This window comes from Opisthorchis viverrini (genome assembly GCF_000715545.1).
Source record: "Opisthorchis viverrini unplaced genomic scaffold opera_v5_41, whole genome shotgun sequence".
NCBI lineage: Eukaryota > Metazoa > Platyhelminthes > Trematoda > Opisthorchiida > Opisthorchiidae > Opisthorchis > Opisthorchis viverrini.
In genome coordinates this window covers 1,757,640-1,775,106 of record NW_008751697.1, presented here as the reverse complement: position 1 = coordinate 1,775,106, position 17,467 = coordinate 1,757,640, and the positions used below count along the sequence as shown (strand labels likewise).

Sequence of the window (17,467 nt, the reverse complement as noted above, 5' to 3'; positions counted from 1 at the left end):
TTCAACAATATATATATATATATATATATATATATATATATATATACGCGCATCCGTTAGAAACGTATGTATCATGCGTTCCAACCTTGCATTCTTTTGGAAGGCTTTTTTCATAGTTAATTCCATAACTTTAACTCCCCATTTTTACTTTGTCTAACCGGACAGTAAATTCATTTCACCTTTGTCACGGATTTCTCCCTATTATGGGCAAGTATAACTCCATTTTTCAGTTATGTGCAACCACCAGTCATGTTCCTCGTTGGTTGATTTACTGCATCTCTGTTTCACTCGTCTTTCTATGCCTTTCCTAACTTTCATCTACTCCCTTGGTTCTAGTTAGGCACAACACATTTCAATCGCGCCGCTCTTTTCAACATTGGTTTCTTGGAATCCACTCGCGTTGCACACTTTGATTGCTTTATCTTCCATGATGTGGACCTCCTACCACAAGACGACCGCATCCCTTATCAGTGTGGTAAACAACCTATACATCTTTCTGTAGCGGTCGACAAATTCGGTTACAGGTATGTTATAATCTGGTTAACTCAATTGCTTACCTTTGGTTCTATGTTTCTGCAAGTGTCGCTATTACTCGTAGATTTCTATGATTTGTACTGGTCACTCTCGTTTTAACATATCTCCTCTTGTCCTAGCACAAATATTATACTGAGTCCACACCACAGACCGGAAGCACTTGACTCGAGTTTCGCTCCGTATATCCTTGGTCCTGTCAGGATGTAACCCCGGATTTCTGATGTGCAGAGTGACTGTGTTGCTGATGTTACCCCAGCACACACAGGACGCACCCCATTTTTTCCATCTGAATAGGCCAGCGTGTTCACAGAATAATTGTACCAGGAAAAATGGAAGTGACGTGAATACCGGTTTATGAAGTTTGAGCATCCGCCTTGGTTTCTTTTGTGCCAACGTTAACACTGTTACAACCACCGCCACGGGGTCACCACTATAATCCAAGCACGATGTCTGAATATTCTCTTCGCAGTCTCGTGCTCTAACGTGGGCAGCGGAGCGCTGCGAAAAATTAAAATTTGTATCTGTCTATTTTGTGCGAACCTATTTGACTAGTTCAAACTTAACTGCTGTCCCAAAACCATTATTCAGCCAGGATTTTTGTTATTTAAGAATGAACATCGTTCGTTCTTATGCTGGCAGGTGGCAAGACCAACCGGGTAATGCGTTGTAAGAATCCCGCACAAGAAGCGGACTGATTTAAACCGCTTATCTTAGCTGAATTATATACTTCTCAAAACCCATGGCCTCTTTGATTACAAACACCTCAGAAGAGAGTTTGTTCGAACTACTATGTGTGGTTGGCTGACAGTTTGTGGTCGAGTGCTGAGAGGTTTGTGAAAGCAACCCAGCGTCACCTTCCTTTTGCACTTACGAAATCTGCTCGTTAGTCTTTGAAAAGTCAAGTGTGGTGTTTTTGCTTTACTTCAAAGATTTATCTACTTATTCCGCCCGTTATTTTGGCACCCCGACTTGTCACCTCTGTCGATTCACGCTCAACACACTTTTCTACTGTTTACAGACTACTGTATGAACAATTATTCGGAGGTGCTGTGGCTTTCAGCAGGGAGCAGTTCGTTCGTGTACGTGGTTTTTCCAACGTCTACTTTGGTTGGGGTGGCGAGGATGACGATATGTTTGGTCGCGTACGTCATGCCGGCTATTATATCTTTCGACACTCGAACCAGGTTTCCAGATACACCATGATCAAACATTCTAGCGAAAAGCTTAACGAGAAAAACGAGGCTAGGTTAGTTTGCTTTCGAATAATTCATGTTGTAGTCTGCCGGTTTTCTAACTACGCAATGAATGCAGTGTGATACGCGCTATGCCATCACATTCCCTATTACTGACTACACTCGGTCAGAAAGATTGCCCCTGTCGAAATCCCTGTGGTCCCTTCCGGGGATATAGTTCCAAAAACGATGGCGAGGAATCCCGGCTATCTACGTAATGTAATGCGAGGCTGATTCCATCTTCTTTTTCATTTGTAGGCATTATAGGAATAACCATTTGCACCATTTCAATGAGTGAAATCTATGATAACCTATCTCAAGTTTTTACTGGCGGTACCGAGAGATGACCCCCGTAGGTTTCCCACAACATGACCCCTTTCTCTATTACTCTTCAATGATAGCAAAGTAGCTTTCTCACCACTTCATTTATTTAATTTGAGATTTGCAAAGTATCTCAAAAAGCATCTCTGACCAATTAAACCCAACCCGTATTGCTTGTATACTGATTAAAATACAAAATGTTACATGTTGCTTTGGATTTTCTTTACGCATCTTTCGTTTGGTGTGAGTAGGTTCACGCGGCAAAGGTGCTGTGATTGCCGTATCTTACGCAAACAATGTTAATGGATCCAGTGACTATCGTGACAAACGTTTGTGCTCAGTGTATCCATTTTAGCTGATTTGGGTTGTGAACAGTATTACTTTTTGGGCTACACATTGCCGTTTCTCGCACAATTCCATATCGCAAACATACTGTACGATAGATACGTCGATTGAAATTACGTAATCTTCGTGTGCCTACCGAGATGCAGTTCACCTGTTTTCCAAACTACTCAGTTAGTTTCCAGTCACATGTTACTCCGGTTGTTTCTCGATGTCAACATAATCCGCACTAATTTTCCACTTATTTTTGCCTTGAAACCAAACTATGAATTGGGCATCAAGCAGCGAATGCCGTTAGGTTGTGCTGTATCTTAGACACTTCTCAACTGTTGTCCCTAAGTGGTCATTGTTTGTACCATATTTGTTCTTGAAACCTCAGTCATTTGCGTAGTGCGGATCATCATTAGATTCATTGTGTTGGGTCCGAAGTTCAACAGCTGTTCGGTTTTTCGGTTCTTATTCTTAAACAGACACTTGACGCCAGCGTGTAGTAATGACGCAACCCCATGTAGCTAATTTGCCTGCATGAAGCTATTCCATAGGTCTCTCGTCGAACGTGACGAAGCGTCTTTTGTAAGCAATCAACAAAGAACTTACAGCACGCTCGTTCCAGGTTTCACTTGCTACATTTTCACCTGTTACTTGTTTGGGTAGGACTCAACCGCTCTAGTCCATGTAAGTTGAGCTTGCGAATCCTTGGATTATGTTCGTACTAATTCTAATCTGACTGTTTGCTTACCGTTTCGTCTAATCTTGTTCACGTTGGGTTTTGTACTTTTCACGATATTTGTCATTTCGTTGTACTCATTTTTATCATGTGATTTTCGGCACACCTGACCTTTGTACAACAACAGCGAACGCGGCCCCGGAGAGTTGAGCGCTAAACATGCATATCGCTAACATACTCTGTACCTGCGTCAGGTCCTGTTATATTTCGCTCCCCTTGGGGACTGGTCTCCCCGGAAGTACTCACAGGATTTCCATAGTCCGTTGCTCGTTATTTTGTCAACATAGTGGGCGTAATTTATACCACACGTTTTTTTGTAGTTTTTCTCCCCTCACCGTGTAAAACTCAAATTTACAGCATAAACAACACTGAAAGTAGCTGTTCACTGGATTATTCTTCAATTTTGATTTGAAATACACAGCGTTTGGTGTGCTGAGAAGCTAAGCGTCCATTGCAACCGAAACGCAAACTAGTATATTTCAGGTTATATTGCGTAATTTCTAGTTGGTGCAGAAATTTCGCCCTCAAAGTTCGTCTCACGCCCGCGATTCCTCTCTTCAAACTGTTCGATCTTTGAAATGATCATGATATCGTGTTAGTTCCCACGGGTTTTTTCTCGGGTTTATTTCTGTATATTTGTGCAAGATAGTCTGATAGTCAAATTTTCGATAGAGTGAGAAAGAAACGACGGCTCCATCAATCAGACATTACACATTGTCATCGTTTAATTTTTCCTACTTGCTCTGCGCAAAAGTACAGAACTAGGCAGTGTTTAACTATTCGGATATACGAATCAACTATGATTTCCGTCTCTCACTTACCTACCATGTCTTGATCTAGGTTGGGACTAAAATCCATACATTTCCTCCGGTTTCTCGATACCATTCCAATTGCGAGCTAAGCCATCTGAACAATTCCAGCTTCACCTTTTATCATCACTGGACATCCATTTTTTCATTCTTGCATCCATAGGTCATGACCTACTTACATGGCTCTCCGTTTCATCTGTATTCCAGGCTATAAAATACAGTTCGTCCAGCTTGTAGACACGCCTCAAAGCCTTCGTTCTATAAACAGTATACTCATTATCCGGCTGTTTACGACCCTCAACAAGTTCCAGTTCATTCACGGCGTTTCTTGAAGTCTTACCATAAATCTCCATTCAACCCGTAGCCTATTTTGGCACCCCATCAGCGATACGTAGATCCACATGCTAACCTTCGACGAAGTTTGACTAAATGTTGTTATCGAAAGCATAAATCAATGCATGTGAATCTTGATGTGGAAAACAACATTACGGATTGACTTCGTAACCATCGTGAATGTCAAATGCAAATCAGGAAAATCGATCAAAGAGACCAGTCGATTGACTCGATAGCGTTTTTGACGATCAGTATACAAGGTTATCATTTAGGAGTTCTCTGTTCACTAAGTAAAATTAGTCGTAAATTCAACGAACACTTGCTTTGACTGAGCTGCTTTGGAAATTCAACTTTCTCATTTGAATGAAAGCGAAGGAATAAGAAACACCGGGTGGGTTCATAGCGTTTGCACACCACGTTACTCTTCAGACAGTAATGTTGAACCGAGACTACCATCGGTTGATTTCGGTCATGAAAACTTCATCAGTGTGTGATGTATTAATTATCAAATGAGTGTATTTCGCCAATTTCGTGCAATTAGAACATAAGGTTGATGGAAACTAGGGGACTGCGCCTACCTGATGAGCCCCAAGAAGAGTGAAACCGGTCGTGGTCTGTCGAGGAGTTTTCAGCAACCTTATGAGTAGTGCACCACACAAATATATGTTTATCAGATTTGTGTACACTATAAACCATATGGTGTGATAGTCCACAATAGGATTGTTCACTGAGGTTCCTAATCTTCTCCCTTGGTACTAGTGAAAAGAAAAAAGCCCTTCGCTGCGAAGTTGTTTATTAGCAAACATGAACTAAGCAGTTACAAGCCACTATACACGAAAGTGAATATCTCATGTGCACTGAGTTTTTGAAAAGCGGACATTCTCATCCCTTCTCTTGAATTCTCCTGAACGTTTATTGACTGTCAAACAACAAGAGAAGGATACAGAAAAGCGGTTCCATAAGTCCCATGGTAACCTTCACCTTCCAACAGATTCGAGGGCAGAGCTTGGGCACCAGACCATAGACTACTCGCGCGCTTCATCAGTAGTATGCGGCGTTACACTGGTATTCTGCTGAGGATCTTCACGCACGAATCGTCAGTGCAGCATTCGATATTGCAGTGTCACCTGTTGTAGCAGGTCTTACTCAAGGGAAACTCGTATATCGTAAACCTGCCCAACCGGTATGCAAAAAAGCATCCTTATTCTGTTACTGGGGCTACTTGAGAATTTTTCGCTTAGTTTTCTTGAGTCACTACTGAAAACATGCAGTGAAACATATCAATTTGCCTGCGTTTGCGTCTGCTTCCGCTGTTGCAGGTCGCCTGTATTGCACGATTCTCAAGGCACTGGATGTTGTGACAAAGTGCTTTCTATCTATCTCATCGGTCTTGCATTCAGTTGGTCGTAAACTCGTTCTCCCATGAAATTTTCGGGGCTTACACCGGATGACCTCATATCGCACTCATCTGTTTTCACAGTAGTTTCAAATTGTGGTAAAAAAATTGTCAACGGCTCGTTATGACGTTTTTCAAATATCGGTTTTGATCACGTTTATTATTCACTCTTTCAATATTCATAATCACTGCGATTTTACGGTAAGCGCTGATACGGTTGGCGCTAACACAGTATGTTTTCCACTAACACACGTCCACTTGCCCAAAGGCGATATGAAAGGTGCGCTCTTACGGGCACGCAATATTGCACTGTATCTGAGCCCTCCACGTGCACTGAAACCGCTTCCGCCGAGTTGAGGACATTTCCCCCATCGTCGCTTCACCTATTTCGTTAACTTAAATGACAGATACATCCAAGTTTTATTATTCTAAATTGGCCTGATGTAAATACGTTTATACCATCTTCCCGGAAATTTGAAGGTTGTATTAGTTGGGACTATTGTTCCCCTTCTTTGCACTACCAATTCAGCTGCCCAATTATTGTATTGCTCCGTACCATTTTCTTCGGCTCACTGAAAAAGAAACGGTGCATTCGGCTCTTATCAATTTCCGGTACCACCCAGTCTTCTTTGCTGATAGCTTACATGAAAGGCATAAATACCTGTGCAAAGCTGCTTGAGTTATTCCCTGAGATTGGTCCCCGCTCATCGTACTCTGAAGTGGGTAACAGCCTTCGAAAGATGCCTACTGCGCAGCATCCATGTGGATTTATACGCAAGAATCCTGCATACACTGAGTGTTTCCTAATGTCACTCGCCTAATTTTCTCAAAGACATTGCTCATTACTGAACTTCTAGGCTTCATTCCGAGATCATTTGTTCTTCATCAAGCAAATGCATCGTGCCTCTGCTGCACGCTTATTCCTCGTTTTGTCAGTTTGCCCTTGCGTATCTACTTTTATGTGCGCCTTTATATCGTTGACGAACAATGTCCTAATGCAAATTTCGAATAAGGAAGATACCTTGTCTGGCATTTTCCCGTCTGATGTTAACTCTAATTCGACCAGATGACTTGGTTAGTTGTGGGAATGATCTCATCGCTGACAGGAGTTCTGTGAACCTACTAAAACGAGCACGGTGATCGATAGGTGTGAGCCAAGTTGTCTGGATCTCTTTGGCGTTTTTACTTTCTTCACTATCATCTGACCTTGAGTGATTTTGTATCCGTTTCCTTTCATCTCGCTACTCCTACGGGCTAAATCAGTGTTCCTGAATGTGTATGAAACTCTTGTTTTATTTTGATTAAGCATGATATCTTGATGGTTCTTTATGAAACAGAGATGAATGTCCCCCGTGCCGAAGTTGTGATTCAAACATTCGACTGCTGTAAAAGTATTGTTCCTCAAAAGAGCAGAGAACTACCAACTCTCGACGATCTTCACTGTTGTGTTCAGATACTGCACGGTTTTCTGAGAGACACTTATCCGGCATCTGCACACAAGAGTCGATCAAACTGATCGACAGCTGGGTGATTTGTTGCTAGATGTTGAACGGTCCTGCTGTATTAGCTGGGTATGTACTTGCGTCGCATCGGATTTACTCTTTGTTGATCCTCTCAGATTGCTCATGCTTTGGAAAATTAGAAAGTTCGTGGCGCCAAGACCTCATGAAGTTGTGTGTAATGCCAAACTTTCAGGGTGTAATGTTTTGATATTCCATAACTGTTTATCTCTACTTCTCAATAGCTTCCATGCTTGTTCGATGTCTACATCTTTCTTGGCACCTTATAAACAGCTGCTCTTTTCATCCTGACAGATACGGCCTACTTAAGGAGGCATCAAAACGTTTTGCGAACGATGGCTATCCGGAATCACTATACACGGTTGTCTCCGCCGGTCCCCGGTATGGTGGATTGGTGTATTGGGTTAGTATCCATCTGGCCGAGGAAAAGATCCGGCAGAAATATGTGAGTCAGATTCTTATTGTTTCAATTACTGATCACAGTATTTTAAGCCCACTTTGAAAGTGTATTGGTCTAATCACTTAATGCTTGAGTCTGATGTACGAATACTTAGGTCGCAAAATCTCTTTCCATGTGGAGAATGCCCTGTGGCTGATTAAGTGAGGGGCATCATTGTCACGAATATCCATCCGAGTCGCGATATGAAACTTCTATATCTATCTGTTAGTGACAAAGTTTTTCTTCCTTAGAGAGCCGTATGCTTCCACAAAAGCCTTTTGTGGCTCTATTTTCTCTCCCCTGGTTTATACCGTCCATTTCTAGATGAGACAAGTTGTACCAGACAAAACCGCATATATGGACCGGCTTAACCAAAGTTCTCGCGACCATGTGTTTTACTGATACAGTATTAGCTATCGGTGTTTCACTTTCTCTGATAACTCACCTGCTTTACTGCTGTTTCTTGCCCACTGTGGCGAGCTGTAACTGTCGATTGCAAAACTTCTTGCGGGTTGGTCTCTGTAACGTGGTCTTTTGGGTGATTCGTTGCTTCAAAATTTTGGCGTCCTTAGCTTTGTGTGTAGAGTAGCTGTTTATTTTGTGGTGAACAACCCTGTACTTATACGCCGAAACAGTGAGCGACAAATTACAAGCCTTATAGTATGTTGCACATTCTGATGCAGTCAAATAGCTTTCCTAATTTTGAAAGACTTTTTAAATCTGGTCGGTATGTTGGTAAATCTAGTCTATTCCCCATGTAGCGGCGCTAAAAATCTGTGAACTCCGGTTAAATCCTCTCCTAATCTGTAAATTTTGTTAATTCGTGAGTGATAAAACACATGCATATTTACCGCAACAAATCCCAATCAACTGGTGAATTCGTCGACCATACAAATCCACCTTTGTGCTTGTTTTTGTCACTGGAATGGAGGCTGAGTTGACCCACACTTCGCATACATGTACTAAAGAGCTCTGTGCCCCTTATTGCCTGACGTGACACTTTCGTCTGGACTTGCCAATACTCCAGTCTCCAAGTGCTGTCCACTCCAAAAGGCAATTTCCTCTTTTTGCACGAGTTATGTGGAGAACTCTCTCGTCTACCAACCATGAGTTTAACAAAGTAGAAATTTCAAAACATATGCTTAAGTAGCTAGGGAGTGGCCCACACTTCACTAGGGCCCTTTGATCGTGCATACTAACAAAACCGCAGGAGATCTTCCCTTCATGTAAAGCGCGCCGACTTAGCGCGCGAGAGCCCGAACTAATTAGCTGAGTAGGTCAATTATGTGGCGTTCAGGGTGATAGTCGAACTAGGCATCCGTTATTGCCAAGAGGCGCACACTATTCATCACGAGAAAAATGTGGAGCAAGAGTGAAACAATATTTCTGCTTATTCTACACATTTTGAGCGGATTCTGGAAATAACAATACTTTACGTTTATAGACGACAACACGAGACCAAGAAAACTTGGTCTTGAAGTATTCATGGAGGAATAGGATTTCGAAATTCACTCCTGGTCACATCACACTTTGCCATTTACAGAACATTTTGAAAGGACGCTTAGCTCATCTGCGGATAGCTCTTCACACTTAGAGGTAAACCACTCCACAAAATCATCCATCTATGCTGTTTTCGGCTTCTTTGGGGACGATGGGATTCGCGCAGCTCGTGTGGAATGTAAAATTGCTGGAATATTGGTCATTCCTAAGTATTTTTCTCTTTAAATAATCCACTTTCTCCAGATGGTTATACCAAGTGGTTATCGGTTTCCTCGATTAAGTTCGGATTGCTAAAACTCACTAGTACTTATGAGGAGCAAATGTGCGAAAGGTAATGTCACGGATGAGTGCTTTGCCACGAAGGTTTTTTATCGTGAAGCTGTAGTCAGCTTAGTAAGGGTCACAATCAATGAATGATAAATGTCTGCGACAAATTTAACCGACCACCACCGTCTAACTGATCAACCAGATCAGTGAACGAACCGCCTACTTGCTTCGACCACTATGCTGGCTTTGAGCACCTATTTTTTAGAGTCTCTCACGTTAGGTATTTCAGCAAGTGGATTTTTCGGACATTCAACTTTCCACATCCAACAAGAAGTACCAGCCTATGCTCTGACGGAAGTTGTCTTTAACAGTTCAGCGTATGAAAACTCATCACGTTTATTCCAACGCGTTTTTGGAAGTGGAGGAGACGAGTTGCATTCCAATAGAGAAGAGGTATCAGTTAATGTGACCTACCAGCAATGATCACTGCTAAAGTTGTCACACGATATGTGTATATCCATGTCTATATTTTCGAGATACGTTTAGTGTGTGGTGTAAACCGTTGAAAAAGACTTGTCAGCAATAGTTTATATTGAACTGAGATTCATGACCTGAAGTTTTCAATGAGCACTCATCTAACTTAAAGCAACATTCTTCCCATTCTTTCATTTGTATAGCACTTGAAACGGTGATACGACTGTCTGGCTGCCGTCTTCTGAACTGTTCCCGCCTGATCCTCAGTCTGAGCTTTGTGATTTCTTAGTCTTCTCTACCATTGCTCCGTTGTTTTTTATACGGTCTATTCTGATTATCGGTATGTATTGTTTGACTGCATTTTACCGTACACGATTTTCGTTACATCTTCCAACTGTGTATTATTCTTTCCTCCTGAAGTGCGAATATCCCCCTTTTGTGTGTCCGAAACCTTCCATCCTTCTCTTTGGCACATGGGTGTACCCTGGAATGAAGTTCCAACTGACTTGATGAAACGTTGTATTCCCCACCCAATGTTGTCCTCCATTTGTGATAACTGCAACATCAGATCATGTAAGAATTTTATCAGTTCCTTTCTCTAGTTATGCTTTGCTCCCTGATTCGCTCAATTTATCATGTTGGTCAACGATTGGCGCACGACGTCGATGAGAGCTTTGATTATTTTGTCGTTATCAGTTTATTCAATAACCGGTCCTGATTGAGAATAGTTTGGTCTTTTTCTCCTCAACATGGGCTACAATCTGGTGTGTTCACCATAGAACTTGTGTGCAAGACTGACACGATCAGTTCGTTCAACCAAACAAAAGCCCCAGTGCTTCGAGGTAGTGAATTCTCCGAACACTTCAGCGTCGAGCTTGTTGGAGTCAAAATATTGGTAATGCGGGTGCGATTACTTGTGGTTGATCAAATGGTCGTCGATCTGTTAGTGGGCTTGGCAACTGTTGGAGTCAAAATATTGGTAATGCGGGTGCGATTACTTGTGGTTGATCAAATGGTCGTCGATCTGTTAGTGGAGCTTGGCAACTGGCTTGCAAACGTTTCGTCTTCAGTCGAGGAGACATCGTCAGCGCACAGTTGAGTGGCTAATTCCTCCCCATTTAGCTCCGTTTATGAAGTTCTTGAAGCATAAATTATATCCTCTTGTGGTTGGTTATTGGTATATACCTTTTGAGCAATATTGTTGGCCCGTTTGAGCAGCCTTATAGTTGGTCGTGATAGCGATTTTCATTATGGTAGTCAATTTCCTTCAGTTTGATTGGTCTGTTTTTAGTTTGTATCGTTGCCTCGTATTCTCGGGTTCGATTAGCTGGTTGCACGGAAGTTCAACCGATTAGGTTACGTTTTGATGGCCAATTCGATTCCACTGTTTGTTAAATCATTTTGTATGTTTCTTCGATGCTAGCCCGGAAAGGTTAATTATTGCCCTTGGTTTTCGTTTTGGTTTGTCTGCCTTTTCTATACCGGTTCACTCCGGTTTGTTTTGCGATCTTGTGTCCCGTAGTTCTTTTGCTCGCAGTGGTCCATAGACTGGATCAATTTCAATGTGTTTGATAGTGGCTTTTTCAATGGAGTACCATGCTTCCGTGCATTCGCGTTTTTTCTTTGTTCTTGCTTTGGTCAATATGTGAATGGTGCTCTAGTCGAATTTGTGTCCACCTTGATCTTCGTGCACGCAGACGAGTGGAACGTGGCCTTGCCTTTTAGTTGCAAGTTTATGTTCATGTATTCTGTTTGTCCCACGTAGTGTTTATCACAAGTTCCGCACTGAATCTTGTATACGACGCTGGTCCTCGACATTGTGTTCAATCGTCCCTTTGTGTTTGATACTGCTCTCTCTAGAGTGCTCGCAAGTTCGGTTATGTTGTACTGTCGTAACTGCGGTGCAGCCATTTCCGAAATATTCTTGATGTGTGGAGGTGTATCCCGTTCACCTTCTGCTCGTGTCGCTGAGTTGGCCGAATCGGGTTCTCCCAAAGCCCACTATTTGAAGTTTATAGGGTATGTATTTTCCTGAAAAGCGTTGTACAGTTGTCTCGTTTCTGACTTTTGACTTCATAGGTTTGCAGTGCGTATCAATACGCTTGAAATGAGTCCGGATGCGGCTTCGCGGGTGACATCTCGGATGATTACTGTGGTAGCTGAGACTTGATCTGTATGCGTTGCCTATATGTAGAATTCAGTTTGCGGTTGTCCGATTGAGAATCCCGTGATGATAAGAATGTCAGTTTCTCATCGGCCTCTTCCATTGTAGATTGATACTATCAACAATGATGTTTGTTTGTCGACTTGATCACTGCATACCACTTTTTTGATGATGACAAAAGTATCATCTATGTATCGCATCGGGAATTACAATCCGTTCTAGTTTTCGTAATAAATCCGGAAATCGGTGTTCCTCGTAATTGTTCATAGTACTCTCCGTTGAACTCAACATATGTGATCACACATAAGTGAGCAATTTGTCCAGTTTTTCGGCAACCTTGTGAATAGTTTCCTTTTTGAAAATTACTGCGATATCTCGAATATCTTACCAACGGACACATGGGGCTGACTGTGCAGCAGATTTAGTTAAAGAACTTCATAAACGAGAGTTCAGTTGAGTCTCCCGTGAAAACCAAATTGATTTGCAAATGAGTGTATTTGTCGCAGAGATGCTGTTTTTTTCTAGAGATCCGCTCGGCACGTCGTGTCTGTCAAGTAGTTCGGCGACAGTAGTCTTGATGAAGCCCAAGTCCACCGATGTGAACAGTGCATTTGCATCAAGAGAAACAATTATTTCATCCTCTTCAGTGCTTAAGTCCCTCAGTTTCTCCCAGAATCACATTGTTGACTGAGTGTTGTGATCCACTGATGAGATATTTCAACCTCCACAGTTTTTTACGGACTCACGAAACCACATGAAGAGACAATACCGCTACGACCCATCGTCTCATTCCCGGGAACTTTCTCTCGGCCACAGATTTCGTGACGTGAATTCCAAAGGCGTCGTGGGGCATATCAACAACCTAAGGATGATTGCACATAATCACCACCTAATCCGATAAATTTGGCGGATTTCTCCTAGACAGAAGAGAGCGTTATAGGAAGATTGCATCTACTCTGAATTGGATTACAAAAGTTGGAAAACGGGATAGATGGAAAAGCAGGCTAGAAAGACAGTTGATATATTTAGTATAACGTATCAGATATTTAACTTTCTTAGATACCTGTTTTGGCCCGAACTTGCTTTGGGATCTACACGGGATGTATGATACCTGTTTAACGGAAAGTGGACTGCGTGGCAACAGAGGCTCTCTTGTCAAGTCAGTTCTTTTCGTATTATGTTCAATCTTGAGAACTCCTCGCCAAAGAACGAAATAACCCACTCAGGCATTACAAATGAGTAACCAGACAGATCTTTCAAGACAAACGTGAAACTTAGGCTTTCGGAATAATTTCGCGTGTACCAGAGAAACCTGCTTTCATAGATGGTCACTGGTGAAGTACTGGTATGCTTTACTAACCGTCCACCAGTCAACACTGAATGAATGATAGAATTTCTCGTGAGGCCACTCCCGTGAAGCCCGCAATATTGATCGAGCAACAGAGCGACTGTCTAGACGAGTGTCTGAGCATCTCCCTATCGGCTTCCGCATAAGACAATGGCGTCCCGTTGTGGCCTATTTACTGGACACAGGATACCGTGTGAATACAAGGTGTCTCCGGAATGGTCAAAGTCTATCGGGACGAAAAGGACTATGTGGGAGCCATTAGCATAATAATTCGCCATCATGAAATTTGTGCCAAAGGGGTTCATACGGATGCGAGTGTTTGTGTAGCCAGTTGGTCACGTGACAAGATAACGTTACTTTCATACCATGTTGCTTCTTAACGAATTAGCGTGTTCCTTGGTCGTGTATCAAGGAAATGTTGAGTGCTTCTTAGTCTCACAATGCCTGCGAGTACTGGTAGTCGCTACACGTCGGTTACCACAGGTTTTCTACCATAGTCGGGCACCTACCGGCGATCCCACATAAATCTGGCCGGCTGCAGCTAGACATTAGAATCGTTGCGGATAAATATTTTCGCAGCAAAACACCTATTTCCGAGGATACTCCAGTTTAAAGTACTTGGAACATTCACGCGACATTTGTTCTTTCCCAGAGAGTAAGTCAGCCAGGAGATATTGCTTGTGTTCGGTCGCTTAATGCATGTTATTGGTGTAAGCCTTCGTAGAAAAAACTGTTCTGTCCGTTCGAACGGTCCGTCTACTGGGGGACTACTAGAATTTCAAACATTATCGAGACACTGATATAAATGCCCATGGCTATCGTTGAGTCACTAATCCTGTTGTGGTAATTCCCTAATCTCCAAAGGATCACACACAAGTTTGCTTTCGGACTTGTTAAGTATCGCAAAGCGCGTAGCGCAATATCAGCTCTCCCAACAGCAGATAAAGCGGTGCAGTCCCGGCCAAACGTAGATGGGCCACAATGTTCTTAATGGCTTCAATAAACAGTAGGATCTCTCGAACAATGGGCCCCTTAGATCATTGGAACTCTCACCAATAAATTTTAAGCTTTAGGTGAAAATCTGCACCGAAATTTAGACGGAGTCGTAATGTTTAATAGAGGTTTCATCCTGGAATTCGAGGAAATCTATGTTTAAAGGCCAAGAAGCAGTCTAAGCTGTTTAGTTTTCGTTGAAAATCCACTGGACGCATCTAACGAAACTCAGTGTTTCAAACCCGCGACTATCCGACCAGTGGTTAAACACTTAACTGTTTAGCCACAAGTAGCTGATCAGCAGTGTGATAAGCTCCCATCTAGACAGGTCATTCCGGTTAATCCTGCAGCTCCGAATCGACTTCTTAGAGGGTTTAGTGAACCACATCTCGTTGATGGGGCTACCATCTCTTCTCGTACATGCCGACACTCATTACAAAAGATAACTTCTGATTGTCTCCAAGAAGTTTTTGTTTGTTCTGCTGTGCAGAGAATTCCTCGAAAACCTATCTAAAGTGGTTTCTTCTGCTGTATAGTTCACAACATTTTTCTCCCCTCAGAGTGCATCCCTCGTGAAAATAAACCATTATTTTTTGGTCCGATAGCAAAGTCACTTCGGGTAATCTATTTAAAGAGGCACCAGTGTCCCAGAGAAATCATTTGAAATTGATCCATCCTGAGACAAGTACATCTATGGGAGTGACAGCTGTTGCCCAAGTTATAAGTCCCTCCCAGTTCCTCTTGGTCTTCCCAAAGGGATAAGCCTACTTTTCGGCAAAAAATCTTCAGGAGATTGGTTGTTTTTTTTAAAACAAAGTTTAGCTAGTGTTATAAAGTTAAAAATCTGCGCTCATCCTGATTGGTAGACCAGGCTGGCTGCAAACACTGGCATTAGCAGTGCGTGATGTGCGAGTGTTGACTGTGCTAGAGTTTACCGTGCCCTGAAGAGCATTCAGGATTATTTTTCCTTTCTTCGGTTGCTGTTCTTTATACGCGAGTTTCCATACGAAACATTCTTTCATACGCTGGAATTCATCTTGTCTGACCGGAACTGCTGATGGCACGACTCTGAATGGGACGCTTTCGTCGTTTCGTCTAATATTCTCCTGTAAAGCTTCCACATCTGTCACTGGCATTTACTTTTTATGTTTGTGACTATTCTTTTTAAAAATAAACAATATAGTAATAGGAACAGTGGGCGCTCTGAACCACCTCCTCGTAGTGCCGACTTGGTAGCCCGGATGTCAATCAATAACTCCAGACAGGGTTAACCACCCTGTTTGGTTCCAAGATCCCGATTGCTTTAAACAATATAGAACGAATCTTCCGGCATCTTCGTGCCAGTTCCAATCAGTACACAGGAGACACTCGTGATGATTCGTGTGGTAACTGTGGCAAGTGCTGTAAATCGAACTATGGCTTGGTAGCCAACCATCAAGTTGGCACGAACGTGGTCGCCCAACTACCTTGCGCTGATTTTCCCCCTTTTTCCGACGAAGATTGGCCCAGTCAGCACCACGGACAGGCACACTCTATCCAGCATAACACAGATAAGCTTGGCCGAGTGAAGAATTCCGGTACCTGCTGGTCCGAACAAGGGTCTGATTAACAATTTTTGTGACACGCAAATCGCTCTGTTCGTGAGATTGGTGCAGTAGTTTCCTGGTCGATCGACTATCAGCATAAAAACTAGGTTACGTGTGCTCATTTGGTAAGCAGGCTGACGCTGATCAAACCGTTGGTCAAATAGCTCTGCATTCGTCAGACTGAAGACGATAGCGTCTAGTCCAAGCAAACTGTGGATTGTGTCGTGTCACTCTTGGAATCCTATCATGGCAGTTCGCTCGCTAGTGCTGACCCAGCATCTATCCGGAGCAAATCTTGTCAATTCTGGACCTATACGCCTCCAAGACACACGTAAAAACTGTATCCCGACTGTTTCGTCAGCTAGCCCATCGTGCACCGGCCAACCGAAAGTAGATCCACCGAGCCAACTACGCCAACATACAGACCCTATGCCACCGAAGAAGGAAAGATGCAGCGTCTGCTGTGCTCGATGGGTCATGAAAGAATTCATACAAAGATAATTGCGACCTGCATCTGAACACCGACCGAAAGGTTAGGAACTAACAGTTGTAGCATTCTGAAGCAGGCAAGAGCCTCACCAGATTACATCAGCTATGCCAGAAACAACTTGGCCCAAGCCATATGATCGCTTTACGCATGTCTTCACTGCTTTCTTACGCAACTTCGACCGCACAAGGAGCTGCGTTTTCGTCCTCCAAACTCACACGAAGCCGACATGTTTGTGTAATTCTTAACACAATAGAAAACGAGAGAGAAATTCATCGCATAGACTGTAGTGGTGAGCACCGAGCATTTTTTCAGGACGTAATAGTATAACTAATTTAGGCAGTGCTACGACGGACAGACGCTCGTAGAATTCACTGTGTTTATGTATCACTTGCATGACAAATGGTTCAACAGTCGATCCATCCCAATCGGTGTTGTCTGCATAGTAAGGTTCATAGATGCTTTGTGTGAATGTTAGTTCACGGCAATGTCAACAAAACTTCAGTTGGATAGAAGATCCGGCTCACATTCTCAAAGTTCGGGGCCTCAACATCCTTGTGAGATTCCAAATAAAATAATGAATCCGGTGCACAACGCCTACCGGTTACTTAGCATAGGTCGGTTTCACTCCCCACAATCGATACACAGCACCGGTACAGAAACAGCCACTTCAGCCAATAAAATATTGGCCGAAAAAGGAGTCGTATCTGTCGGTTCTGACGATGAGTGAGGTGTGTTGCAATTGGCTGGCGATCGCTTCAAAAGTTTGACATAACCAGTAAAATGGGAAAATATGCATCTTTCTAAAGCACACATATGAGCTGAAACAGATGCAAATACTGAACAGAATACTTTGTGGATACAGCTCCAGTAGACCTTCAATCTCCAAACGTCGCGATATTGTGTAGGTACAGTGAATGCACGTTGCCTGTTATGAGGCACGCGTTTTGGCCAATGTATATTGGTGTTATACAACCTAGCTTACCGAGCTTCAG

At 42.8% G+C, this 17,467-nt stretch overlaps 1 protein-coding gene across 1 annotated transcript in view; it reads left to right on the top strand.

Annotated features, from left to right (window-relative positions):
- Window positions 1-10,605, top strand: part of T265_03047 (hypothetical protein) — a gene marked incomplete at both ends in the record, with an annotated part of 28,307 nt that extends 17,702 nt beyond the window's left edge. Inside the window, 4 exons of the mRNA XM_009167436.1 lie at window positions 337-524; window positions 1,553-1,780; window positions 7,509-7,659; window positions 10,098-10,605. Coding sequence (XP_009165700.1) covers window positions 337-524; window positions 1,553-1,780; window positions 7,509-7,659; window positions 10,098-10,112 — 582 coding nt within the window. The remainder of the gene's footprint in view (window positions 1-336; window positions 525-1,552; window positions 1,781-7,508; window positions 7,660-10,097) is intronic.
- Between the last annotated feature and the right edge of the window lie 6,862 nt (window positions 10,606-17,467).